The sequence below is a fragment of the Equus caballus genome, chromosome 6 (genome assembly GCF_041296265.1).
Source record: "Equus caballus isolate H_3958 breed thoroughbred chromosome 6, TB-T2T, whole genome shotgun sequence".
NCBI lineage: Eukaryota > Metazoa > Chordata > Mammalia > Perissodactyla > Equidae > Equus > Equus caballus.
The window spans coordinates 80915060-80942975 of record NC_091689.1 but is presented as its reverse complement, the minus strand read 5'-3'; the positions used below and the strand labels follow the sequence as shown (position 1 = coordinate 80942975).

At 39.8% G+C, this 27916-nt stretch overlaps 1 protein-coding gene across 6 annotated transcripts in view; it reads left to right on the top strand.

The window, feature by feature from the left end:
• The window catches only part of LIMA1 (LIM domain and actin binding 1), an 81271-nt gene that overhangs the window by 7757 nt on the left and 45598 nt on the right, over nt 1-27916 (top strand). For 3 of the 6 annotated variants that reach the window (XM_023643538.2, XM_023643535.2, XM_070271354.1), the window contains exon 2: nt 20533-20673. In XM_023643538.2, coding sequence (XP_023499306.2) covers nt 20555-20673 — 119 coding nt within the window. In that variant the 5' untranslated portion in view covers nt 20533-20554. Of the gene's footprint in view, nt 1-15018; nt 15090-19428; nt 19590-20532; nt 20674-27916 lie in introns of those variants that run through there. The other 3 variants (XM_070271350.1, XM_070271349.1, XM_023643537.2) reach the window with 3 other exon arrangements.

Below are 27916 nucleotides of genomic sequence, written 5' to 3'. Positions count from 1 at the left end.
AAATTTTTTTTTAAGGATTGGCACCTGAGCTAACATCTGTTGCCAACCTTTTTTTTGTTTTCCTTCTTCTCCCCAAAGCCCCCCAGCACATAGTTATATATTCTAGTTGTAGGTCCTTCTGGTTCTGCTGTGTGGGACGCCACCTCAGCATGGCTTGATGAGCGGTGCTAGGTCCGCACCCAGGATCCGACCTCGTGAAGCCCTGGGCCACTGAAGCGCAGCGTGTGTACTTAACCATTCAGCCATGGGGCTGGCCAAGTTGTTTTTTTTTTATGGACAACGGCTGAGGTAGTTCCATCAGGGTTCAAATCAGGTAGCAGTCTCTGAGCATTTCTGAAGGTAGCAGGACAAAGGTTTGGATACTGTGATAGCCAGGATTCAGTTCCATTTGAGTGCAGGTTTTCCAAGGTGTTCCCAGGATCCAGGCCACTATTTTACTACCATTGTCAGCATCTCCTTTCAGGGTTATTACTGCTGGCCAGTGCTAGTCTGTTAGCTCTTACTGCATATTTTAAGGCAAGTGTAGCGCAACTAGAACCCAACTGACTAGAATCCTTCAGCAACCAGAAGTTTTCTTCTGCTTTCTTTCTTTAGGAAAAAAATAAGAAATCTACCTAGAATCCTCAAGGAAAGTATATTTTCATTATACTTACTACGCACCCTGAAATAGGTCAGTGTATTGATGAGAGAATTCTTTAGGAATAGCTTTAAACAAGGAGTTTCTTGTTAACATCTAGTTGAACCAGACAGTGCAACTAATCAGTTCTAATTTCTTCCAATTTCCCTTTGTTGGGTAGACTTATTTTTTAATTCCATTATTCTTTGGCTTGAAACTGGCTTGAAATTTTATTAAAAATTATAGTAGTTTTTATAGTAATGTATAGTTTTCAAAGTACTTTTACTTTTATTCTCTCATTTAATCCTCATAACCATCATCTTAAATTATTATCTGTTTTTGAGATGAAGAAACTGAAACCTAAAGAAGTTGATTGACTTTCCCATGCCAGGTAAAAGACCACTGGCCAGTAAATGCCTCTCAATAACTTTTTAAAACAGCACCATAGTTTGATGTAATTTTAGAAGGTAAACGGTAAAATTTAGTTAAAACATTAACATTAATATATTTGTAACCAGTCCTTAAGAAATAAGATGCATGGTATTGGTTCAGATTAGTAGCAAAATTCTATTACTTCTGTGGCTGTGTGATTAGGTAATTTTTTATGTGACCAGCATCAGCTTCTGGGTTAGCTGCTCAGATTTTTACAGAAAGGAAAGATTAGGGAATTTGCCTAGAGAAGAGTCACTTTTCAGTAAACCCATTTTAATTCTCTTGTTTGAAGGGATTAGTTAAATTGATCTGAACTCGCTTTTCAGATTGAGCAAATCCTGAAAAAAATACATCTAAAATTTCCGATAAGAAGAATGGAAGCCAGGCCCTTCCTGGAAATGGCCAGGAGCAAAACTAAGAAGCTCTGGATTTGGAGAAAACTTGATTAATTATTAAGGACAAAGGACTGGTATAAGGAGGTTATATCTTTAATGGAAGCAGCCTTCTTAAAATAAGTGTATAATTTCTCTTTCTTTGACATTGTAGACTCTTTAATTAGCTACTTTGTCTTAATTAAGCATGTAATTGGCAAGACCTGTGAGCATGTAGTTTCTAGGCAGATATTCAGTTGTGTCGGTGAGACTGTTGAGATATGTGGCAGCTGAGAGCTAGCATAATACTGTTTTTCATTTGTGTAGCAGATATTTACTGAGCCGATACACAGTCCCAGGCACTGATATTTGATGCATCTGATGTTCAAGTGTGGAGTGGTACAAAGGTTAAAGAAGAAACAGGCTGTTCAGAGTGCCTTGTGTAATGCCTTAGTTAACTTTAAATTTCCACATTCTTTTCACAATTAGCTGTGCTTTTCTCTTTAAATTTGAAGTTACTGACATAATTTTCTGTTTTTCTATTTACTGATAGAGATTTTTCTTTACGATGTGTGCAAAAATACTGAAAAAGCCTCAGTCCATTGGATTATGTCTGCCCTTACAATGAGTTAATTATCATCCAGGGGGGAGGGAGAAGAACCAAGTGACTAAGCAACAAATTAGATTTAAGAGAGAGGTAGAATTAAATTTAGATTAGATCTAGTAGTTCCTTAATTTAAAGAAGAAAAAAAACAAGAAAGGTGCCTGGGTGGTTCTTTATGACTAAAAATTTTAGACCAAAGTCAGTTTTTAAAGGCTGTAATTGGAGGTTATTCTTTTACCTGTCTAAATAAGATATATGAAGATTCCAACAATTATGTACAAAACAAATTTGGGTTAAAAAAGTGCAAGAAGGTAAAATATTCAAATGAGTGAATAAAGTAATAGAAGCCATGTAGGAAGACCATAGTTATATCATCTTTGACTTGGAGTTTTTACAGAGGCATTGAGAACACCTAAAATTTGGCCCTTACAAGGTATAATTTGACAGAGATTTAAACATTTTTGTGCAGAGAAAATGGTATCAGAGTTTTAAGCAGATCTGGTGTTCCGGGTAGTCACTACCCGTTTCTCAAAGATGACATTATGTGTGCTCTTTTTTTTTTTTATTGCTGATTTAACAAAAACAAGTTGATCCTCAAATACAGTGTACACTAGAACTGCATTTCTGGTTTATTTTCTGTGTTAGAGGCCATTTTGCTTCCATCCCAGCCTCCTAAAAAATGAATAAGGGCTGGCCTGGTGGTGCAGTGGTTAAGGTTGCGTGTTCTGCTTTGGTGGCCTAGAGTTCACCGGTTTGGATCCTGGGTGCGGACCTATGCTGTGGCAGGCGTCCCACATACAAAGTAGAGGAAGATGGGTATGGATGTTAGCTCAGGGCCAGGCCTCCTCAGAAAAAAGAGGAGGATTGACAGCAGATGTTAGTCAGGGCTAATCTTCCTAAGGGGGAAAAAAAAAAGAATAAGAGCTAACATTTATTTAACCTCTCTGGGCCTTAGTTTCTTCATCTGTAAAGTAGGACAGTAATATTCTGAGTGTGTTACTGTGAGGATTAAGAAGTTTATATATGCAAAACAATTAAAATAGTACCTGACACATGGTAAATGTTCAGTAAATGTTAGCTATTTTTATTACCACCACCACCACTATCATTATTTATTAAGCACTTATTTTTAGCACTGGGCTCAAAGAACACTTTAGAGATGATGAGACTAAGGGTTAGAGTAATTTTCCTAATGTTGCCCAATAAGTAAGTGGTAGACTCAAGAAGTAGACCTGAGCTAAAAGGAGCCTGGGGCAGAGTCAGCTTAGATGTGGAACAATCTGGGGCATCTGGCCCAGCCTTCAGCATTTCTAGTTTCGAGAAGCTTAGGAAGACAAGACTGGCCCAGACCACCCCCAGATACTGGGAAGATGTGGTTGCAGTAAGTCATTAGAACATGGACATTAGGGTCTGTCAGATTATTTCAAATCCTAGCTCTGCCACTTACTAGCTGTGTGACCTTGAGCAAGTTATTTAACCTCTCTGAGCCTTAGTTTCTTCCTCTGTAAAATGAAAATAATTTTTGCTTCAAGGTATCATAAGGATTTAGTGAATATCAAATGGAATGAATCGCCTTGCTTATGACCAGTGTTCAATAACCGATCCCTAGGCTTATGCCAAGGTGGCCCAAACTTTTACCTGATTCTGAGACAGTCCATCTAGGTGGTGGGTGATCAGGGTCTGTGTTTGCCTTCCCTGCTCTGGCTTAATAACCCTGGGATCAAGCCAAAACCCAGTTTCCAAAGCTGTTTTACATTGGAATCATAAGGGACCCTTTTCAGAAAATTTAAATGTCTTTGGACTCCACAGGAGAGATTCAGGTTCCAAAGATGATCCTGATATTCCGAGCGTACTCCCCACCCCCGCACAACTGAGAAGCACTGGACTGGCGAGTTGGGGGTAGCAGCTGAAGCACAACCCTAAGCAGTGGTCTTAATGCCTGGATTGTCACGTAGGGTCAGCCAGGCTTCTCACAGGGCTGTGCCCTGGAGGGAATATTGATGAGCTGTCAAGGGGTAGGTGCCCTACAAAAGGGACCTCTACAGAAATGAGGATCTCATCTGTATAGTCAAGCGACATTTCTATTTGGAAAGAATATTAATGAGGTCTGGATAGGAATCAGACACCAGGAAAGGACAGCTGCTGTAAGGGGCAATTTGAATTGTACAAGGAGTTACACATGATATTCAGAAAGTCCTTGTGCAATTTGAAAAAGAAATTAAGTTCTGGAGATAATAAACAATTTATAAAGGACATTTAAAAAATAAATGTTTCAAAAAGTTAGTGTATTGAGTGACCAATACACATTTGAAAATGTGCTCAATCTTCCCCCATGATTAAAGGAATGGAAACTAAAACAACAGTGTACCATTTTTCACACCGATAGCAGATTGAAAAAAGTAAAAGTGATTAATAATTCTCAATATTGAAAAGGATGTGGAGAATAGGCTTTCTTACATAACCAGTGGTTCAAATGTAAATTGATGCAAAAATATATACAAATTGATGCAACTTTTTTGGAGAAACATTTGGGAATGTCTATTAAAAATTTAATGCATAGGTCTTTTGAACTAGACATGCTGCTTCTAGGAATTTGCACCACAGATGCACACACCTCCAAGTAGGCAGTAGTGGAAGCATGTTCATTGCAGTCTTGTTCTTAATAACGAAGAACTTAAGCAACTTAAAAGTTCATTGACAGGTGCCTGGTTAAATAAGTCACGGACTGTTGTGGAGTGAAGTGGTATGCGGTACTGAAAGGTTGAGGTAGATCCCTATGTCCTGATGTAGGAAGGTGTCCAAGAGGAAGAGAATAATTGCTGAGCAGCACATTAACATAAAACCACTGTAATTTAAAAAAAAATTTATGTATTTATGTGTGATGTGTATTAACATCTCTGTGCTTCAGTTTTCTCATTTGTAAAGTAGGCATCATCATAATAGTATCCACCTCATGAGTTGTTGTGAAGATAAAATGAGATTATATATGTAGAATGCTTAGAAGAGCGACTGACACATATTGTTATGTGTTTGCTATTATTATAAGCAATATCAGAAAGTTTATACTCCAAACTGGGACGGAGGTTACCTGTAGGGGGTAGAATTGGTTTGGGGGGAGGGGCAGGCGAGAGCAGGCAGAGACTTCTATTTCTTATACTGTGTGTTTCCGCATACAGATGGACATGAAGAGCAGGTCCATCCCTTGACCAGTCACTCTGACCAAGGAAGCTAGACAGTGAAAAAAATGGCAGCTCCAGTTTGAGTGCTTGTTGAGACCTGCGGAGGAGAGGTTCCCCAAAGGAAGGGAAGAGGGTGAAGGAGCTGGTGGTGTGGGGAGATGGGAGGCGTGCTGATGGATTCTACCTTGGCTGTGGAAGCTCTTTTTGAAAACCGCTGACCTAATTAAAGATTAAAATTTTTTAAATTGCACAAGAACCTTATGAAGGCCCAACATTTGTTATCTGGATTTATCCTTTTTGCAGTTTAGTTACATTTATACTAAAAAAGTGATTCATATTTAATTTGGCCTTTGAGTAAAAACTGCAAAAAGTAATTGCTCAAAGTGCCCAAAACAAACATTTAAGAAGAGAGAGGTAGTTTTTCTAATAATTATGTAATAAAAATTTCATAAAGAGACCACCAATATTTTAGAGACCACTAATTTCTTTTCAACTAGTATTACTGCCTCCAATATATAATGTAAAGAGAGTAGATTTTGCACTAAAAAAGTCAAACTGCTGAAACAAATGTTACGTTTATGAATTTTTTTTTTTTTGAGGAAGATTAACCCTGAGCTAACATCCATGCCCATCTTCCTCTACTTTATATGTGGGATGCCTGCCACAGTGTGGTTTGCCAGGCGGTGCCATGTCTGCACCCGGGATCCGAACCGGCGAACCCTGGGCCGCCAAATCAGAACGTGCGTACTTAACCGCTGCGCCACCAGGCTGGCCCCTGAATTATTTTTAATTTGAGCCTTATGACATAAGCCTTGTTAAGACAATATGACATGTAAACTAAGCTAAGTCCAAATATGTGTTCTGTTAACTAAACCTTCAGAATAATGTTTACTGAATGTGTCTTAGACACAAAAGCACACGAAGACTGACAAGATCTGGCTCTGACCTCAAGCAATGTGCCAGGTACTGTTTTGCATTTATTATCTCCTTTTATTTTTAGAACAACCTTGTAAGGTAGGTTTATCCTTCTCATTTTGTGTAGAATGAAAGTGTGATACAGAGAGGTCGCCATGCATCTAGTTAGTGCTGGAATCAGAACGGGAATCAGCTGGTATTTCCATTACACAGCTCTGCCTTCAAATAACCAGGGTGTAAGGATGGGTGATATGAGCCCTGTGTGGAGGGCACACTGAGAATTCTGAGAGACTTTAGTGATCATCTGTCATCTAGACTAGTGACTTTCAAACTATAATTTTTTAAATGTTTTATTTAAATATAATTCATATACCATGCACTTATTTAAAGTGTGCAATTTAATGGTTTTTGGTATATTCACAGAATTGTGCAGCTGTCAACAACAACCATTTTACAGCATTTTCATCACCTGCCAGAAAAAGCCCATACCCATTAGCAGTCAGTTCCCTCCACCCTAAGCCCTAAGTGCTAGGCAACCACTAATCTGCTTTCTGTTTCTATAGATTTGCCTATTCCGGACATTTCGTGTAAATGGAATCATACAATGTGTGATCTATTGTGACTTTCACTTGGCATAATGTTTTCAAGGTTAAGCCACGTTATAGCGTGTATCAGTACTTCATTCCTTTTCATGGCCAAATAATATACTTTTATATAGACAGACCACATTTTCTTTATCCATTCAGTAGCTGATGAACATTTGGAATGTTTCCACTTTGGGGCTATTGTGAATAATGCTGTTATGAACATTTATGTACAAGTTTTTGTGTGGACATGTTTTTATTTCTCTTAGGCATATATATCTATATATATCTAGGAGTGGAATTTCTGGGTCATGTGGTAATTGTATGTTTACCCTTTTGAAGAACTGGCAACTATTTTCCAAAGCAGTTGCACCATTTTGCATTCCATCAGCAGGGTATGAGGGTTTCAGTTTCTCTACATCCTCGCCAACACTTGTCAAACTATAATTTTTTTAACCACATCCCACAATAAGAAATATTTTACATTCTTACCCAGTTTATACACACACAAATCACTGAAACAAAGGCTTTATACAAGAATACCTATACTGTGTGTGGTGCACTTTGGCATTTTCTATTTCATTCTGTTCTTTTTCATTAACGCAAACAAAGATACATGCTGGTTCTGACCCAGTTAAAATTGATTTCACAACTCACTAATTGTGACCTCCAGTTAGAAAAACATAAGGCTATTTTAACCCCTTCATTTACACAAGAGGAAATTGAGGCCCGGAGAGATGACTCGTTCAGCAGATGATACTGCTAATTAGGGACAAATTAAAGATTAGAGCCCAAGCTTGTTGGCTTTCTGCTTTAGTTTTGACATCTCAATAAATTATAGTTGCCCTCATATTCAGTAGATAAAAACAAATTGGAATTTCTGTTCAGATACCATTTTTTTAACCTTGTATATTTTTCTCAAGCAGCGTTTTAAGTTCAGCAACAAACCAAATTGAAAGAAGAAAGAGAATAAAGAATTAAAAAATTGTGTTATCTTGAGTCGTTGGTCTAAACAATGATTTTGAGCCTTCTGGGCAGTGAAGTTCTAGGTAAACCTAGGTGATGAGCAACAAATTTATCAGTTCAGCGTCCCAGATTAATTTTTCTCCAAACCTTAGCCTACCTTTAAAGGGCAGCACTTTTCTTTACACTGCCAAATTTGAAGTGGGCAATATAAAAATATTCTGTGCTGCTGTTTTTCCATTTTTCTTGGAATACATATAGGTCTTAAGCCCTTTTATTTCAGTGTTTTCCAGCATGTGATATAGAAACCTCCAACACTAGAATCACTTCAAGATTCTTGTTAATATATGGCCTTCCTGGGCCCTACTGCAGACCTAATGATTCAGAATTGTAGGATGGGACCTGGAAATCAATATTTTAAACAAACCTCCTAGGTGATTCTTTTTTTTTTTTTGAGGAAGACTAACCCTGAGCTCACATCTGTCAATCCTCCTCTTTGCTGAGGAAGACTGGCCCTGAGCTAAGATCCGTGCCCACCTTGCTCTACTTTGTATGTGGGAGGCCTGCCACAGCATGGCCGTGTCTGCACCCAGGATTCGAACCGGTGAACCCTGGGCTGCCAAGGTGGAACATGTGCACTTAACCGCTGCGCCACTGGGCTGGCCCAGGTGATTCTTATGTACACTCAAGGTTGTGACCTACTGAATTAATTATTTCTCCCTCACTTTTATTTCTCACCTTAGCTCTCTTTTGGGTTCTAGAATTACTATTTGGCCTTGTTACCTGAAAAGCCAAATGGTTATTTATAAGAAATAGCATTGTAAGAAAACACCTGAATATGCCAGCAGAGGGATTTAACTAAAACAATCTGTATTGATAGGGTTCAGGTTTTTTTCTACCTGAATTTAGTGCTAGAGACCACTTTTTTTTTTTCCCCCAAAGATTTTAGGGGCCAGCCCCATGGCCAACTGGTTAAGTTCACATGCTCCGCTGCGGTGGCCCAGGGATTCACTGGTTCAGATCCTCGGCACAGACATGGCACTGCTCATCAGGCCACAGTGAGGCAGCATCCCACATGCCACAGCTGGTAGGACCTGCAGCTAAGATGTACAACTATGTACCAGGGGGATTTGGGGAGATAAAGCAGAAAAAAAAAAAAGATTTTATTTTTCCTTTTTCTCCCAAAGCCCCCCTGGTACATAGCTGTGTATTTTTAGTTGTGGGTCCTTCTGGTTGTGGCATGTGGGACGCCGCCTCAGCATGGCTTGATGATCAGTGCCATGTCCACGCCCAGGATTCGAACCAGCGAAACCCTGAACCACCGAACCAGAGTGTGCAAACTTAACGACTTGGCCACGGGGCCAGCCTGAGACCATTTTTTGATGGTTATATCCGCTGGCTTCCCATAATCTGGAATGATTTATCTTGGAAGAAACACAACCTACTCTTCTGTTGCATTTTCTTTTCCCCTAAAGCACTAGTCTATAAAATTAGCTAAATCCATGGACCAGCCTATTGGCACAGTGGTTAAGTGCGCACATTCCACTTCGGTGGCCCAAGGTTCGCAGGTTCAAATCCCGGGTGTGGACGTGGCACCACTTGGCAAGCCATGCTGTGGTAGGCATCCCACATATAAAGTAGAGGAGATGGGCATGGATGTTAGCTCAGGGCCAGTCTTCCTCAGCAAAAAGAGGAGGATTTGTGGCGGATGTTGGCTCAGGGCTAATCTTCCTCAAAAAAAAGCTAAATCCAATAAATGATACCTGGTATCCCTCTCTTTATTAAACAAATACTTGAGTGCCCACTGTGTGTCAAGCACTGTTCTGAGAGTTCAAATACAGAGTGATCAAAAAAAATACAGTGTGATCAGTGTTAGGGATAGATCTACTACTTTGGGAACTTAACAGGAACCTCCTAACTCAGGCTTGAGGGGTCAGGGAAGGCATCTGGAGGAAAGTGTCATCTAAGCTAGGACCTGTAGCATAAGGCCAGGGAGAGTCTAAAGCATTTTCAGACAGAGTAAACAGCATGTATGGAGAAAGGCCAGGGATCAAGAGAGGTAAGTTGGGCCTGCCTAAACATGGAGAAAAAGTTTATACAAAGTCCATGTGTGAAAGAAAATAAAGATTGTATGTGACAAAATACTTATTGATTAATGATAATAATAAAGATTTATTAAGCATTTATTAGGGGCTGGGTAGTGTTGTACCTACTTGACTTTTAGGAATTTGTTTTCATTCTCAGAATAATGCTATTGATGCGGGGTCGGTGAGCCAAGGAGTTGAAAGAAAGATTTCTTGGACTCTCAAGATCTGGCAGTAGTGCTCTTTTATTTACAGAATAGTGTAGAGTAGCATGGGGACAGGACCCATGGGCAGTCAGAGATGCTGCGTGGGGACAGGGCCCACGGGCAGGAGGAGGTGCTGCTGCTGCCCCAGCTACTGCTGCAAACGTGGGTGGAGAGTAAGCCTAAATTTAAGGCGTAGGTATGTGAACCATCTCTTTACAAGACAAAGGAAAGAACATGTAAAAAAGTTAAAATGGTATCAGTAAGGTCTGGCCATTGGGTGGTCCCACAATTTTTAGATAAGAATCAAATCGGATTAAGTAAAGGCCAGAAGCCACCACCCTAAATCAGTTACATGAGGTTGCCAGACAGTAACCAATTTAAGTTCTTGCCTTCCCCATTAAGAGTTTCTAGAGATAAGGCCATCCCCCTTCTTCCTGGCACAGAGAGGGAGGCATCTTTACAGATGGAGGTTTCCCTTACAAGTGTAAATGTTTCTCAACAAAGGGCAATCAAACTCCAGTCCTCGGAGCCTGCTTCTCATCTGCAGTTTTAAAATTAACCAGCCTAAAATCCTCATCACTATGAGGTAGTTTCTTTTATCCCTGATTTACAGATAAGGAAACTGAGACAAGAGTATAATAACTTGCCTAAGATCACACAGCTAGTAAGTGGTGTGAGATTCGAACAGCTAGATTTGGACTCCATGGCCTATGCTCTCAGCCTCTATGCCTTTCTCTCTGCTCTATATGTCACTATATTAGACATTTTATATGGAACTTTTGATGAGCTAAGGTAGGTGATGGTATAGTCTTCAGAGAGGTCACTAAATTGCCATTGGTCACCAGAATTAGAAAAAGGCAGAGTAAGAGCCGGTACGTCTTTTTAACTTCAGAACTTGTGTACATTTTGTTATATCATACTATCCTTGATGTTATATTATTTGCTTGGATATAAGCAAACATTCATGTGCCTGCTCGTCTTTGGAGAAAAAGTATTTGTGGTTAAATAAACTTAATTTGAGGGGTAGAGGTAAGAGCGGATGATATATATGATTTGGGCCGTGTTATGCTGTGTATTTATGGGACATTTGAGGCTATCCAGCATGCAGTAGAAATTCTAGGAATGGAAGTCAGGAAGATTATGCCTTACGATACAGCTTTGGGAATCATCTGGTGTTAAGTGACCTTTGATGACTGAGAGTGGTTGAGCTCACCCAGAAAGAGGAGAGAAACTAACCCTTCAGTAATGCCTAGGAACTGGGGTGAGTAGAGGAAGAGAGAAGGGATTCAGTGAGAAAATTGGGAATGATTTGAAAGACAGGAAAGGAATCAGGAGAGTTCCATTTAAGAAAAAACAAGGCAAAATACCATCTCAAAAATGAGGAACTAATCAACAATTCAAATGGCAACAGAGAAGGTTAAAAACTGAGACGTTGTCCTTGGATTTGGCAGTAAGCAATCTTTAGGAGAATAATTTGAGTAGAATGGGTGGAGTAGAAGCTAGACCCAAATGGGCAGAGGAATGAATAGAATATAAGGAAGTGGGAACAATGAGTACCTGGAGGCTAAGGTTTGGCAGTAAAGGTAGGACAAAGGTGAGGTGGTAGTTTGCGGGGGCGGGGCGGTGGGGGGGAGGTTCAAGGGAAAAAAGGATTATTTATTTAATGCATACATACAAATTTCAGATATGTATACGCACACACACACACTCCCCCAGAAATGTAAGCATGTTTTTAGGTAGAAAAGGCAAAGTCAGAGGTAGAGGTGAAGTGAGGTTCTGGAAAGGTAGAAGGGAAAGATCAGGCATTCAGATGGGCTGTGGTGACACTTGTTTTTCCCCAGACGCAGGGGAGAGGAAGGAGAGATGATATCTGAAGGTGCTTTTTTTTCTTCTTTTTATCTATGGACTGGTGAAGTGTAAATCACTAAGGGTGAATGTTTGCAAGCGCCAAGTGAAAGTTGCTCTGATTCTTTGGTGAGCAGTTTCCAGAAGTAAAATTGCTGCTCATTACAACAACTTCTCTTTCATTACTCTTAAAAGGAGATTAAAAAAAAGAGACAAAATGTTATTGAAGTGACTCTGTCCTGATGCAAATATCTACATCTTTGTTGACCCCTGGGAATTTGGTCATTGTTACAATTTACCTGTTGTCTAGGATGCATGTTTCTGCAGAGACCTAGCTAAAGCTCTTTTAAGAACAGTAGCAATGATTATTCTAACATGCCTACAGCCTTGTCTGTCACCATGTTGCTGAATAATAAAGCAATGAGCCTTTTATGTATAGTATTTGAAGTTATTTAGTGGTTCCATTTTTTTCATATCACTTGAGTTTATCTGAGTTTGAATAAGCTAAAATTACTAACTCACAGTTCTGAAAACTGATATGTGCTTTCTCAACAATTAGTCCTCGGACTGCAATAAACATTCATTTTTTTGTACTGATAGTGTTTTGGATAAAATTTAAACCTTTGTGCAATTTCATTCAAGAAATATAGAGAGAGTTCCTTCTATTTAGAAAGCTTTATACTAGATGCTAGGAGGGCAAGAGGCAAAGTATATCTGTCCCCTAACCTCAAGAATCTTTCTATTGAGTAGAATTTATAAAATTATGATAAGGCAGGGGAAGTGACCTATGCTGATTGGAACTAGGGCTAGGGCAGTTCAGAAAAGGGTCCTTTGAGGGGGTAGTCTTTCACTTGAGTCTTGAAAGATGAATAGATTGAGGTAGGGATAACATTCCAGGCAGAATGAAAAAATATTTGGTGTATCAAGGGAATAGAAACTGGTAATAGCATAATTTTGGAGATTCTAGTTCTCTTTTCACGTCAAAATAAAAATTCTGTGGACTTAAGCTTCTCACTATCAGAGAAAAAAGTTACAAATAAATAAAAGAATACTAGAATGAATCTTGGGATGCTAGACTGGAGTCAGAAGTATCACTATGAATTTATGGTTAAAGAAATATGTGTATATATACACATACCTACAGATAGGTAGATACAGAGATAAATATAGAAATATGGATCTGTGTATATACATGAGTTAATATATAGACATATATTTCCTGGTTCTGTCCCCTAAAAGAGCCTGGAAGCAGAGACATCTCAGTAACAATGAACACACCTAGTACCCAGATCTTGGTTTCTTCAATAAAAGGAACCAGGGCTCCTTGGCGAAGTGATCGATTCCAGGGCTGGAGCAGGGCAAATGCAAGATGAGTCTGGAACATCTTGTAGTGCTAGAAAGTGAGGAAGTGCTTAAAAAAAAAAAAAAAAAAAAAAAAAGTGGCATGTTGAAAGGACACCGGAGCCAAGGTGAAAGAACTCCAAGTTGCCAAAGCTGGAACAATTTGAGAAACAAAATAAAATAACCTAGAGAATAAAATAATCCAGAAATTGTTACAACCCAGGGAATAAAGTAAATATCTGTGAGTCTATACTAATATAAATAAATGATTGGATAAATAAATAAATGAAGAAGAAAGGAAAATTCTTCTTTATAAATGAATTGCGATTACTGAATATAGAAGGAATGAGGACAATGATAAATCACCATTAGAACACCGTAGTAATAATTGCTGAAGGCAAGATTCACCCATGAATGCTAAAATTGGCAAGTAAAAGTTTAAAGAGGAACAGGATTAAAGTACTCCCTCCAAATATTTATGAATTATTAAGGGAAAAAAATAGTGACTTTCCAGTGGAGAAACCTGGCAGACACTGCCTTAGCCAAGTGATTGAAGTTAACATCACCAGGAATAAGACCTCAGCATCTTGTATCCTCTGATATGTACTGGGAAAGGCACATCAGCTCTAGCATTCTTCCCCAAATTCTATAAACTTAATCTAATCTGAGGAAGCATCATATTTTTTTTAAAAAAGCAACAAACTTTTTTTGAGCGTTTCCAGATGTTCTAGACTCATCTTGTATTTGCCCTGCCCCAGCTCTGCAATCAACCACTTCTCTGAGAAGACCTGGTTCTTTTTATTGGAGAAACCAAGAAACCCAAATTTAGGGACGTTCTACATGATATCTGACAAGTACTCTTCGAAAGTGTCAAGGTCATGAAAGGCAAGGAAAAACAGAGGAACTGTCATAGATTGGAGGAGACTTAGGGTCCTAGAACAGATAAAAGACATTAGTGGAAAAACTGGTAGAATTTGAATGAAGTCTGCCCTTTGGTTAATAGTATTGTACCAGTGTTAATTTCTTAATTCTGATAATTGTACTGTGATAATGTAAGATAAAGCTGGGTGAAAGGTATATTATGGGAACTCTTGTACTATCTTTGCAACTCTTGTGTAAATCTAAAGTTATTTCAAAGTAAAAGGTTAACAAAAGCTATTAACTTTCAAAAAATTTTTCAAGTACGTGAATTTAGTCACTATCTTTTTTACAAAAATACACCCTCAGAGATAAATGTAGTTTATATTCTGAAAAAACATTATGTGGGAACCTATTTCGTGTTGCTTTTGTTTTAAATTTCCTTTTGCACCTTGAAGTTTTTTAGGTTGTTTTTCTTTCTTTTAATTATTGCTTCCTTTTACCTGTTGATGTTCAAATGGGAAAGAGTTCTTGGTTAAAAAAAAAAAAGAAAAGACTTTAAAACTCTACAATCTGTTTCTAAAACATAATTTCTCTTAACAAGTGAGTTTGTGCTTTGTTCTTTCTAGTTTTTTGAGGCTATGTTCAGGCAAGTATGCCTCATGCACAAGAAATCATCTCAGGAGGCAAAAATAAGTAAAACAGCACTTCTAAGAGAGAGAGAGAAAGAGAAAGAGAGACTGATGTATAAGAACAGGATTTGATTCGTGGCAGCTCATTTGCTTTTGGCTCAGCCTAGTTTCTGGGAGACAGTTCACTTGCTGTGAATGAATTTATTAGAGCAGGCTTCCTGGAGCAGCTACAGGCCTCACCCTAAGCAATAGCTTAAGGAGACAGATACCTGAGGCCAAGTTTCCCGGTGAGTCATTACCCAACCCTCAAAGTTTCAAGGACCTTAGTTCCAGAGATCTTTATCTCCAGGCTGCAGCTTACCCATAAGGACATTTAGTTGTCCCACTTCAAGCTACCTGGTGTGATAAAAAGAACTTTGAACCAGGAATTAGAACTCTGGCTCTCATACTAACTAGCTGGTGAGTCTGGGAAAATTATTGGAACTTTATGTGGCTCAATTCCCTTACTGTAAAAAAAGGGGATTTGGTTACTTAATTTCTTCTCTCGATGGAAAAATTTGCCATATGTATCTAAAACTGAAGCCATCTTCTTTCTTAGCAAATGCTTCCCCTTTCTGTGTATCCTATTATTATTTGTTTTACCACTCTCCTTCCAGTCTCCGAGGCTAAAAATCTTCAAGTTATTTTTGTAATGCCCATTTCTTTTATCTCTTGCACACAACTGTCAACCAATCCAGGAGTTCTTCCTTCACAGTCAAAGTAGTCGCAGAATGCATATGACCTAAGAGGCTGGGTTTTAGAGTCTGGACAGTAGATTCTTCCTGGGCCGCATGTTAGCTATGTGACCTTAGGCAAATTACTTAACATTAATAAATCACAGTTTTCTTTAATGGAAATAGCACTACTCTATCTCCAGGGGGGTTGTAAGGGTTAAATGAGTTAGTAAGTGCCCAATAAGTGACAGCTACCGTTAGTGTTTTTATGTGGCAATGCAGTGGAATGGATCTTAAAGTCCACTGGGCTTCTGGAAAAAATATTCAAGGATATTTTAGCCCAGACTGACTATCTCCTTCTGGACAGGTCTTTCCAGGTGTTGGTACATGCTCTTTTCACTCTTTTTTTTTTTTTTTTAAGATTTTATTTTTTTCCTTTTTCTCCCCAGAGCTCCCCAGTACATAGTTGTATATTCTTAGTTGTGAGTCCTTCTAGTTGTGGCATGTGGGATGCTGCCTCAGCGTGGCTCAATGAGCGGTGCCAGGTCCACGCCCAGGATTCGAACCGACGAAACACTGGGCCGCCTGCAGTGGAGCGCGCGAACTTAACCACTCGGCCACGGGCCCGGCCCCCTCTTTTCACTCTTGACAGGATTTCTAGGATTAAGGAAATTGTCCTAAAGTCTGAGAATGGGACTCTCATCTGAATGAGAGCAGGTAAGTCGGGGGAGATAGCACACCTTTAACGCAAGCCCATGAAAGCCCAGTTACTCACAGTGGAGAGTATTTCATGAGGGCCCAAGCTCACATTAAGTTTTTCTGAAAGAACTGGATGATTATCTCTGATGCTCACGTTCTGGGAAGATACTTGCCACTACGCTCTTACTGAAAGATAATTTGCATGGGTTTGCAGCTAAGTAGTTCAGAGATTTTGCTACCCAATTTTCTACCGTGCTAAAAGTGATGATTTTAATCATTATGCATTACTTGTAGTGGAAAGAGGATTTGTTACCAAACCAAAGTGGGTTTGCTGGATCCACTTTGCTGGCGAGTTAAAATCAGACTCTCCCCCAGAAGTGGTTGTCACACAAAGTAGAGTATATTTGCAGCGAATAGGAGACAATGGAGAATCATTTCCAAAGTCATGGCTCTCGGAACAAAGGGAAGCAGATGTCTTTTATTTCGGGTGGGGAATGAATGTTTAAAAGGGAAGTTTTGTTGTCACATGTAGAGGTGGGTATTAGCTGGTTCAGGCACAGTCTGAAAACATGCTCTCACATACATCACATGTTATGCTAATAAGGCCTAGGCTCCTGTAGGGCAGTGATTCTAGTATTAAAATGAAGTAAAGGGCATCTTTTGGTCATCCCCTGGCCATCTGCGCAAGCGCTGCCCTTGCTGTGGGGCTTGATCTGGTTCAAGCCAGTTGATGCTGGTATTCTTCCCAACATAGCTCTGAAAAAGAAATTTGAGGGAGTGTTAAGCACTTTTAGACGTCCTTCGAGCTGCTTAGGGAATGCACTGGTGACAGATTGACTTTGGAATCAAACAGAATATGGATTTAAATCCCAGTTCAGCTACTTTATAGCTAAATGATCATTGTAAAGTTATTTAATATCTCTGAATCTCAGTTTCTTCATCATAAATATGGGATAATAAAACCAATCTCGTAAAGTTGTTGTGTGGATTAAGTGCGGTATGTGCTTTACGTAAGTAGATGTTTTAGATTGTTCATTTCCTTACAAGAGTCTAATTTTTAACCTTAGCCTTGAATTTTAGCTTCCTGTTGATCGCTAGGATTTTTCTTGCTGACGTGTATTTCTCAACGTGTGTAAAGCAAAAACTCATCATTCTCCCTCTTTTTCCTGTGTTTGCTCTCTCTGCTAATGGCATCAACAACCTTCTGATCATTCAACTTTGATGATGCCAACTTTGATTCGTTCTCTTATCCTAAGTTCATTTTATTCTAAAAACTGTCAAATCTCTCTTTCCACCTTTCCATTCCCATCTATTCTAATTATTATTATTATTTTTGGAAGATTAGCCCTGAGCTAACATCCATGACCAACTTCCTCTACTTTATATGTAGGACACCTGCCACAGCATGGCTTGATAAGCAGTGCGTAGGTCCACGTCTGGGACGTGAACTGGCAAACCCCAGGCTGCTGAAGCGGAGTGCGTGAACTTAACCACTATGCCACTGGGTGGCCCCCCCCACCTATTCTAAATTAAAGCTTGGTTACCTCTCACTTAGACAGTTTTCGGATCTTCTTGACTAGTAATTTAGACTCCAATCTTTTCCCGTCTTATCAAGTTACACACTGATGCACAATCATCTTTTTCAGACATGGCTCTTATTATATTACTTGCTTTTTTAAAAACTTTCTGTGTTTCACCATAGAGACTGTGGGTAACTCACTACAGAGTTCTTTTCTTATAGATTTGGATATTGAGGCTCAGGGAAATTATTATTTTTTTATTTGCCATAAAGGTCACACATGTGCTAGAGAGTGTCACCTTAAGACTAGACCTCATCTCTGCTCACTCACAGGCTAGTTCTTTCTGCTATTGGAATATGGCCCAAACTCCTTAACAGGTTTTCAAAGCTTTTCCCCCTTCTGTCTTTCCCTACCTTAGCCTCAACTTCTCTTGCACCTAGAGTCTTAACTCCGTTGAAGTGTCCTATGCAACTCTGTTGAAGTGTCCTATTGCAACTCCCTAACAGTGTAATGCTGTTCACCCTAACTGGGAAGCACTTTCCTCTTCTGCCCTCTCTTGTTGAAATTCTGCCCATTCCATAAGTCCAAAGTCAATCGGATGTCTTTTCCTTTCCCTCCTACCAAGCCAGAAAAACCTGTACTCCTAGACCATGCATTGCCTCTAACCCATTCTGCCTTCTGCTATAATTGTTTGTGTGCACATTAGCAAGCCCAGTAGATTAGGTGCTGTATTTGGGCAGGGCCCTCTCCTTACCCCCTATAGGAAGTAGTTACTCAGTAACCTGGTAGCTGGTGATTGTCACCTTTATCTGTTTCATAGGGTACTAATCACATTGCTAAGAAATAACAGTCTACTTCTATGAGGAGAAGTGAGATCAGGATATGAGCTACTTCATTCCTTGAGTGTAAAGTGTGTTTGTCCTAGCCTTATACCAAAATAGATGTCCTGACTTTTCTTGGCTTTCTGGCTGAGAGTAATCAAAACCATGGAATTAGACTTGGAAATTAAACTCTTTTTTCTTTATTACACTCAGTCCCTCAAAATAATTAGTGCTTTTCCTTTTTTATGAACATTTGAGAACATATCTTCTGTATTTTTTTCTTTGATTCACAATTGATCACTGTAGAAGAACTGAGAACATTTGTACCCATACCTATACTGGAAGCAAAATTGTACCAATAATATCTTAAAGTGTTGGTTAGTATTTCCTTAACATGGCTTAAAGAGTCATTATTGTGGTTTTACATAATTAAATTTAGCTGAATTGTGCGTTGCTTCTGTGTTGTTTTCTTGTTGGAGAAAAGGCTGACAGTGTTTGGTGGGTCTGTCAGATACAAACTGGAAAGCAGATAGACAAATATCATGTATTACTTGATACATTCAAGTTTATGTCAAAGACCATGTGTAAAATTAAGGTTATTTTATCTAAGGAGAAGAGATAATATAAAAAACTAACATTTGTTTCTTATTCTATGTTAGGGTCTTTTCTTCTTTATCTTATTTATTCTTCATAAAGATACTGTGAAGTAAGTACTATTATTATGGATGAGAAATCTAAGTGTTAGGGAAGGGAACACAGTTTTCAGTGATGGGGCCAACACTCCCATGTAAATGCATCTATCTCAGAGCTTCTTATCATTAGAGGGTACTGTATTGCCTTCCAACATGGGGATAAAAACAAACAAATAAACCTAAACTAGTATTGTTTTCAGACAAGGCTTTAGTTGGAAGAATGAATACTACATGCGTTAAAAGTAGTGTGGTCTTTTAGGGTTGCTTATCACTTACTTTGCATCACAGGACTTTTAGTGTGAAATGGAAGCCCAGGTTGCCTGGTTAAGCACACTGCATGTTCTGCTGTTGTCAAGGTTGTTGGAAGCAGTACCTGATGAACCATACATTCTACCAGATCAGTTATGCTCTGCTGTTGTCAAGAGAGCTGCAAGTAGTGCTTTCATCTATATTTTTCACTCTTCAAATGAGGAAACTATTGACTCATTGCTAATCTCACCTCTTCTGGACAAAGGTTGGAACTCCTTTGGTAATTACTGGGGCAAAACCCAGCGATCCAGGTTGATGGATAGGGACTAGGCGATGTTAAGGGCATGGCTTTATGCAGTCTTTGACTTGAAGGGATTTTAGAAAAGAATTTAAGTATAGAGATTTTATCTTCTGAATTTAAAATGTGTTGTTCTTCCCCAATTGTTAAAAGGCTTTAAAATAATAAGAATTGTAACAAAAGCCAAGACTAATATATTATACTTAATATGCTCGTAATACTACTATAACATGCTCAGTATTTTAAATATGTCTTCTTAAATCCACATCAAAAACCCTATAAAGGTAGCTATTATCCTCTTTTTTCAGCTAAAGAAACTAAAACTGAAAATAATATATATAATTTGTTCAAGGTAACAAAGTTATGATTTCAACTGAAGTCTATCTTTCCTTAAAGCCCTCACTCTTTGTATTATACCATGCTGTGTTCTCAGCTCTCTCCTCAACAATGAGTGGTCAGTGTTGCAGAGCTTGGGGAGAGAGGGCTGCCAAAAGAAACTTGGATGTAGGTAGGACCTAATTTGGACCTGAGTTTACAGAGATGCTGATTGTACCTCCCCTGGGATGTAACTCAGAAGAGTGGAACATTCCACTCTAAATGTGACTTTGGAACAGACTTAAGTTCAGGGAAAGGCCAATTGATATTTGCACAGTGGGGTCAGTCATAAAATGATGGAACTGGAAGGGACCTTAGAGATCATCTGGTCTAAGCTTCTCATTTTACAGGACACTACAACCCAAAGATATTGAATCATCTGACCAAGGTTACAGTTTTTGAGAGAACCGGTAGAAGAGTGTGGTCTCCTGGTCTAGGGCTCTCTGCTATCTCGCTTACACCACGCCACTGCCTGTCCTTGGATGCTGGAGAATCCTCTTTTGTGTCTAATATTCTGACTTTCTTTATTGCATAGGTATTTGAGTATCTGAGACAAGATGGAATCAACTCCATTTAATAGACGGCAATGGGCTTCACTATCATTGAGGGTAACGGCCAAAGAACTTTCTCTTATCAACAAGAACAAGTCATCAGCTATTGCAGAAAGATTCTCCAAGTAAGTACTGATTTTGATCCAAAAGGACCATCTGTCTTGAGCAAACATTACCACCTGTCAGGGAAACTGGTAAAGGAAGTGTGTGATATAAAGTAGCTGTATTGAGCACCTTCTGGATTTTAAGCACCTTGCAAGGCACTGTGGAGAAGGAGGATGATGATAATGATCAAGAGACACATTCTCTGTCTTTGGATTTTTGTTTAGTTGGGGAAGGAAAAAGTTACAAACATAAAAGATAATTATAAACGCATAATTATTAAACAAAATGTCAATCAGTCCAAAATGAATAGGAGTAAGGACTAGATACAGAATAAGAGTGAGAGAGTGACCTTCGTGGGCAGAAGCCAATCAGGAAGGCTTTCTGGTTGAGAAGAGTTTTGAGGCAAGTTTTGATTTAGTTGAAGTGAATGTTAGGTGCACTCTATACCTGCATTATCCAGTATGGCAGCCACTACACATGTGGCTATTTAAATTTAAATTAATTAAAATTAAACAACATTTAAAATTCAGTTCATCAGTTGCACTAGCAACATTTCAAGTGTCCAATAGCTACATATAGCTAGTAGCTACCATGTTGGACATCACAGAAACGTTTCATCATTGCACAAAGTTCTGTTGAACAGTGCAAACTGCATAGGCAAACTACAGCGCACTGGCTTCTTATTTTAGTAAATAAAGATTTATTGGAGCACAGCCGTGTCCATTTGTGTATTGTCTGTGGCTGCTTTCATGCTACAACAGCAGAATTGTAGCAGAGACTGTATGGCCCTCAAAGTCTAAAATATTTACCATCTGGCCCTTTAAGAAAAAGTTTGCTGACCCGGCTCTAGATGATGAGTTCTTTGATATGAGGCCAGCTTTCCTGCTTATTGCAGATCCCTAATGTGTAGCACAGTGATTGGAAGACAGTAGGCATGCAACAAATGTAGAAAGAATGGTGTATGTCAATAGTATAGCAGGAATGGTAAACACATTGACTTCACTCGGAGATGCCATGGTAGGGAGGAACTTAGGCAGGTGGTAGGTTTACCTCACCAGTAGAGTTTGTTAATTAATAGGAAGCTATGATATATTTAAGAGAAGAAAGATGGTAAAGATTTGAAGAAAGTGATTCTGGGAGTTGTATCTAAGATACAGCTGAATACCAATAGGAGGTTTCTGTAATCTACAGTGTCACCTTTTCTTCAGCAACAAATGCAGCAAGCACCTGCTATGTGGAAAACACTGCCCTTCCAAACTGTTGACCTTGGTTATTGTTTAAGGTGGAGTGAAGGTGGGGTGAGACTGCATAGGCCTCTGCCTTCTACGTTATGCGTTTTAAATTGCTTTATTTTTATGTCCAACATGCATTAGTCTTATCAAAAAAAGAAAATCAATAAAGATATTTCAGAAAAAAAGCATTGAGATCTGGAACGTTGTTAAGACTTAGTCCCTCACCTCAAGGAACTTAACAGTATAGTTTAGTATAGTTTATATAGTAGAAGTCCCCACACTTCCTTCATCTTAAGAATCACATGGAGTACTTATTAATAATATAGTGTTCCCGTTATCTCTTGCCACATGAGAAAAAAACCCTCCAAACTTTAGTGGCTTGATATAATGACATTTATTTTGCTTGTGAATCTCCAGTTTGGGCAGGGTTTGCATCAGCATCAGCCAGGATGGCTTAAAGACTGGGGGGCGTAGTCGTCTAGAGGCTCACTAACAAGTCAGGCAGTTGATGCTGGCAGTCATCTGGGATCTCAGCTGGGGCTGTGGTTGGAACACCTACACATGGCCTTTCCATGTGGCTGCTTGGCTTGGTTGGCTGGGTTCCAAGGGCAAGTGTCCAGAGACAGAAGGAGGGAGAGAAAAAAGGGGGAAGGGAGTCAGGGGTTGTGTTGCCTTTTATGACCTGGCCTCAGAAGTTATCACTTTTGCCACATTCTCTTCATTGGAAGCGAGTCTCTAAGGCTGGCTCATATTTAGACAGAGGGGAATTTGACTCTACCTTTTTTTTTTTTTCCTTAGGTTTAAATAGTAATATTGTATTTAAATAGTAATTTGAATAATAATATTGATATTTTAATTAAAAGTCGTAGCATCACTTTTAAAATATCCAGTGGAATCTAAATACCACAGAGATTTGATACCCATCATCATCCATTTTTTAAAATACACAAATAAACTCTTTTTAACTGGCAGAAATTTTACTTGTTCCTTTTCTTTTTAACTCAGTTTCCATTTCACTTTCTCCATACAACTTTATCCTAATGTGATATACTTATGCTTTAAAAGTTTTTTGATTACCCTACTCTGAGTCCTTAACATTTTTTTTCTGCTACGAGCCATACTTAACAATGACTAGTCGTACACGTTTGACCAAGACAACACATATCCATTAAAAATTTGATAAGCAAGTTAACATAAAAATAAAATTTGGGGAATTTGACTCTACTTTTAATGGGAGGAGTGTCAAAGATATTTTTTGACATGTTTAAAATCATCCTATAATGGCTTCCCAGGCCTCTTCCCTAAGGATTCTGATTTGTTGTGTCTGGAATGGGGCCCAGGAATTTGTGTTTTTAACAAGTATGCCGGGTGATTTTTACCTTCCAGGAAGTTTAGGAAGCACTGGTTGTGGAAGAGATGGACTTGTGAACTCGAAGCAGTGAACTTGAATATAAAGCAGAATGAATAAGATTTATGATAGGTTCAAGCAAAGGATTGTGGAAACTGAACAGGAATAAAGGGAATAGGAAAGCAAGCCGTCTGGCATGGAGAAATATAAAAGGGAGAAGGGACCGGTACAGTTCAGTTAGGGCCAGATGATGGAAGGCCTCGAATGCCGTGCTAAGTTTAGGATTTAGTTAGATAAACAGTAGAAACAATTGAAGGTTTTCATGCAGGGAGAATGACGTGATCAGACTTGTACTTTAGAAAGATGCTTCTGGCAACAGGGTAAAAGGTATGCTGGAAAGGTGAGAGATTGATAGTATGGAGACAGGTTATAAGGCATTCTTGAGAACCCAAGTGAAAGCTGTTGAGGGTGAGGGGCAGCAGGAATGGAAAGCAAAAGAAGGATCTGAGACAGTGTTGAGATGTGATTAATGGGACTTGGAAACTCCCTGTTTTGCAGAGAAACTTCTCCACATTCTTACCCTTTTCACCCTCCCTAGCCCCACCTCTCTTTAACTGCAGCTGGCTTCCCCTCTACGTGCATCTGTCTCTGGGTAGTGGCTGCCTGCTCTTTCTGCACATGCTTCCCTGGAAGATTCTGGGACCAGGAGTCAGGGTTGCTACTCCTCAACATCTCCACTGCTGTTTCCCATCTGTTGTTTTTCGTGCCTTGTTCTGAAGCTCTCAACCTATGCTTTGAGGCTCACATCTAATTATACTCTACTCTTCTTATCCTCCCCTTCATTGCAGCGGTGTACCAGCCTCCAGGCCAAGCTCCTTCCTTCTTGGGGACACTAGCTTCCAGCTTCATTCTCTTCTCAGTGTTTCTCAATGGGGGATGCTGTTGGCATTTTGGATGAGGCAGATTTTCCTTGTGCAGGGTCTTCATCATCTTGCTCTCTGCCAAATGCTGGTAGCACCCCATGACAGTGTGACAATCAAAAAAGAGAAAAGGGGGTGAGAGAGAAATCCCAACAAGATTTCTACACATTTCCAAATGTCACTTGGAGCCACTAGTGCCTCCAGTGAAAAATCACTGGTCCACATAAATGACCTGTGTGATACCCTGGACTCATGATTTCTTGATCTTCACTACTTCTCTAACCTGCACGAGCCTCCCATGCCCCTGCATCCAGTCCCAGCCTTACCATCACTCAGAGTCCATCCCTGAAATGTGCATTGGGAACACCTCCTCTCTGTTTAGAGCTTTCCACTTGTTCCAGTCTCTTATTTCCACTGACCCTGCTCTTTGGCCAAACCAGGACACCGAGGCCGTGGGTGTCAGTCCCCTTCCTGGCCTCACTTCGTTCCCTGCCTAACTTGGTCAGTCACTCTCACCCCTTCTTCAGTTCTCTACTCACTCCTTTATTCTCTCATTGTCCAAGCCAGCCAATTCTCAAGATAGAGGATTTGGGTCTTGTAATAGCACTGATGAGAGTTAGGAAGTTGGAAAAAGCTGTTCGTCTTAGAGGCCTTCTTAATATTGTAGAGAGAAAGTGCAAAAGGACCTTAGAGGTCACCTTCTCATAGCATAGTAGGTTGACTGTCTTTTCTCTGTGAAGATTATAAGAGCAAATGGCAATTCTGCACAACTGTAAATCCTGAACCCATTAATCAGAGTCAATGTACCAGGCGCTATGCTAGACTCTTGGTAGAAGCAGATACTACAACGAAGCACTGCATAACGACGTTTCAGTCGATGACAAACCACAATGCAACGCTAGTCCCATAAGGTTAGCACCACGTAGCCTCGGTGTATGGTAGGCTATACCGTCTAGGTTTGTGTAAGTACACTCTATGATGTTCACGCAACGAGGAAATCGCCTGACGATGCATTTCTCAGAACGTATCCCCGTCGTCAAGCAACACATGATTGTATTTGTAGTCCTAACAAAAACTGTATAAGGAAGGGACATTATCCCTGTTTTATAGTTAAGAAAACTGAGGTGTAGAGAGTAACCTGCCCAAGTTAATATTTTGATTTGTTTCTGTCTAGTATTAGAAGAAATCGGATACATATATTCTAACACATTGAACTGGTTTTGGAGGATGAATAGAATTTTATTTGGTAGGCTGGGAGGATGGTGGTGACATTGCAGGTGTCGATGAAAATAATCCATAACCAATCTATAAATGAAAATTTAGGTGAGTTTATTCTGAGCGGAAATCTGAGGACCATGGCCCGGGGCCTTTCTTCCCGAAGGAAGAAAGGGCACCAAAGAAATGAGGTGTACAGAGTGGTTATATACCCCCAAAGAGGGTGCTTTACATATGATTGAAATGTCCCTCCCACAATAGTCACAAGATTGCCCTGTCGGCACAGCGCTTGATGGACACAGCAGGTAGTGGGTCTGCTATCTTGGTGGGCTTGGTGGGCGTAGCAGGAGGCAAGTCTATTGTCTCGAGCTGGGCAGTCACAGGTGAGTGCAGCAATCAGTTTCTAGCCTAAGGAAAGATGCTTAATCCTTAAGGAGACGCCAAAGTTGGGAGGGGGAGGGAGGTTGCACCTTTATCTCAAGGGCCTTTGCTCTTGCCATAGGGAATCTCTAAAGCAAATATACAATGCATGCTCAACGGCCTCGGTCAGGCCCTTTTGGAAAGACAAGGTCAGGCCAAATTAGGTTTATACCACATGGCTTCCTCATATTCTCCAATATATCCTATTGCTTGCCATTTTTATTTGTCACAGGGGAAGGGGAGCAACAGGAGGTGAGGCACAGAAGTAGGACAGGCCATGAGGTGCACTTAAGACAGTGAAAACCAGCGAACCAGCCTGGATTTCTTCTCCAGGTTTCATACTCGGTAGAGACATATTTCTGATATTTCTTAAAGCTTTTAAAGCTCACTCACTAGGTTCCCAAAGCGACTGCAGGACTGTATTCCACAAAGCATATACACATGTCTACTCTCAATACCTAGTGACCTGATTTTCTCTTATTTTGAAACGCTCTCTATTATGGGGTTTGGAATTAGTAAATCCTACACAGGCCTAGTTAAGAGACTATAGGAAACCTTAGGAGGTTTGCTGATCAGAGACTAATGCAAAGTGGTATTTGGAGGAAGCTTAATCTGGCTGATGTTTGTAGAATTAGGTCAGCTTTACTTTCTAGTTGTTAACAATACATTTTACATTTACATGTACATAAGAGGTTTTTTTCTTTCTTTGTTTTCTTTTTTTTTAAGGAAGATTAGCCCCGAGCTAGCATCCGCTGCCAATCCTCCTCTTTTTGTTGAGGAAGACTGGCCTTGAGCTAACATCTGTGCCCATCTTCCTCTACTTTATATGTGGGACGCCTGCCACAGCATGGCTTGACAAGCGGTGCGTAAGTGCACACCTGGGATCCGAACCAGTGAACCCCAGGCCTCCGAAGCGGAACGTGTGAACTTAACCACTGCACCACCGGGCAGGCCCCTGTACATAAGAGTAATTTTTCTAGCATCAGAGCTTGTGTTTCATGAGTACTTTGTAGCTACAGGCTTCTTTTGCTAAACCTCTGTACTACATGAATCATTAAATTTGAGGTCAGGAAGGTCCTATTCCTGGGCCAGTTTGAATGGCTAGCTTTGGTTTCACTTACCATTGACTTGAGCGTAACATAATCCTTTGCTTGATTAAAATTTGGCTCTTTTGGTGGAACTTGTTTTCTTTGCAGAAGATTCCTCTTTGACTCATGCATTTTTGGCATTAAAGGGAACCTAGCCCAGTGGTTTCCCAACTATCTTAATTGAGTTCTTCAGAGGAACCTCAGGGGCCGGTTCTGGGAAGACGAGAAGATCTAAAGGGCTGAGTCTGCAACCTTCCGCCCCAGCAGTCCTGCTTTGATCCCTTTTATATGTTAGGTTCTAAATAAGATATCACTTGAAAAGAGGATTCTGCAGCTCAAAGAATTTAAAAACCACTGATCTGGCTAACCTTTGTCCCTTTCCTCTGACAGATAAGGAACTTGATGTCTAGCAATTATGACTGAAGTCCACACCCCAAGATAGTGGCAGAGCTGAATCCAGCACACAGATCCCTTCCCCCATGTCACAGCTCCTCCCACTCTTGTTATAACTTTACCCATTCCATAGTCCCAAAAAAGAACAGGATCTGTATTTAGTTTACTGTGACTGTTCTTCATTAAGAAAAAATTGACCTCCCTGGTTAACGTCTAGATCTCCCTGGTTAACTTATTTGCTTCTCTGTAACATTTTAGTGGTGAAATTGTTCCAGAAGAAAATGCATTGCCTAAAACTTGGGAGTTTCCATTTTCCCTTTCTTGGCTCTGTGTCCCCTTTGCTCTATTTGAGGGCATACAAGCAAGAGTCATGGCTCAGGAACTCTGTTTTCTGGCCTCAGAAAGTTTGCGACACTTATTACCCCCCAGATAATTTTAGCATCCTCCATCAGCTGCCTGCCTCCCAACTGAGCATTAATGAGCAGTTGCAAGATTAAATTCTGTATGTGAAGAGAAGGAGACTGGAGGACGAGATGAGCTGGGAAGGGACGAGGGATGAGATTTTAATTCTAGAAATCTCATTGCAAATATTTTTTCCCTCAAATTTGGATCTTCAAAACGTCTTCCTCTCATCCCCAAATCAGTGA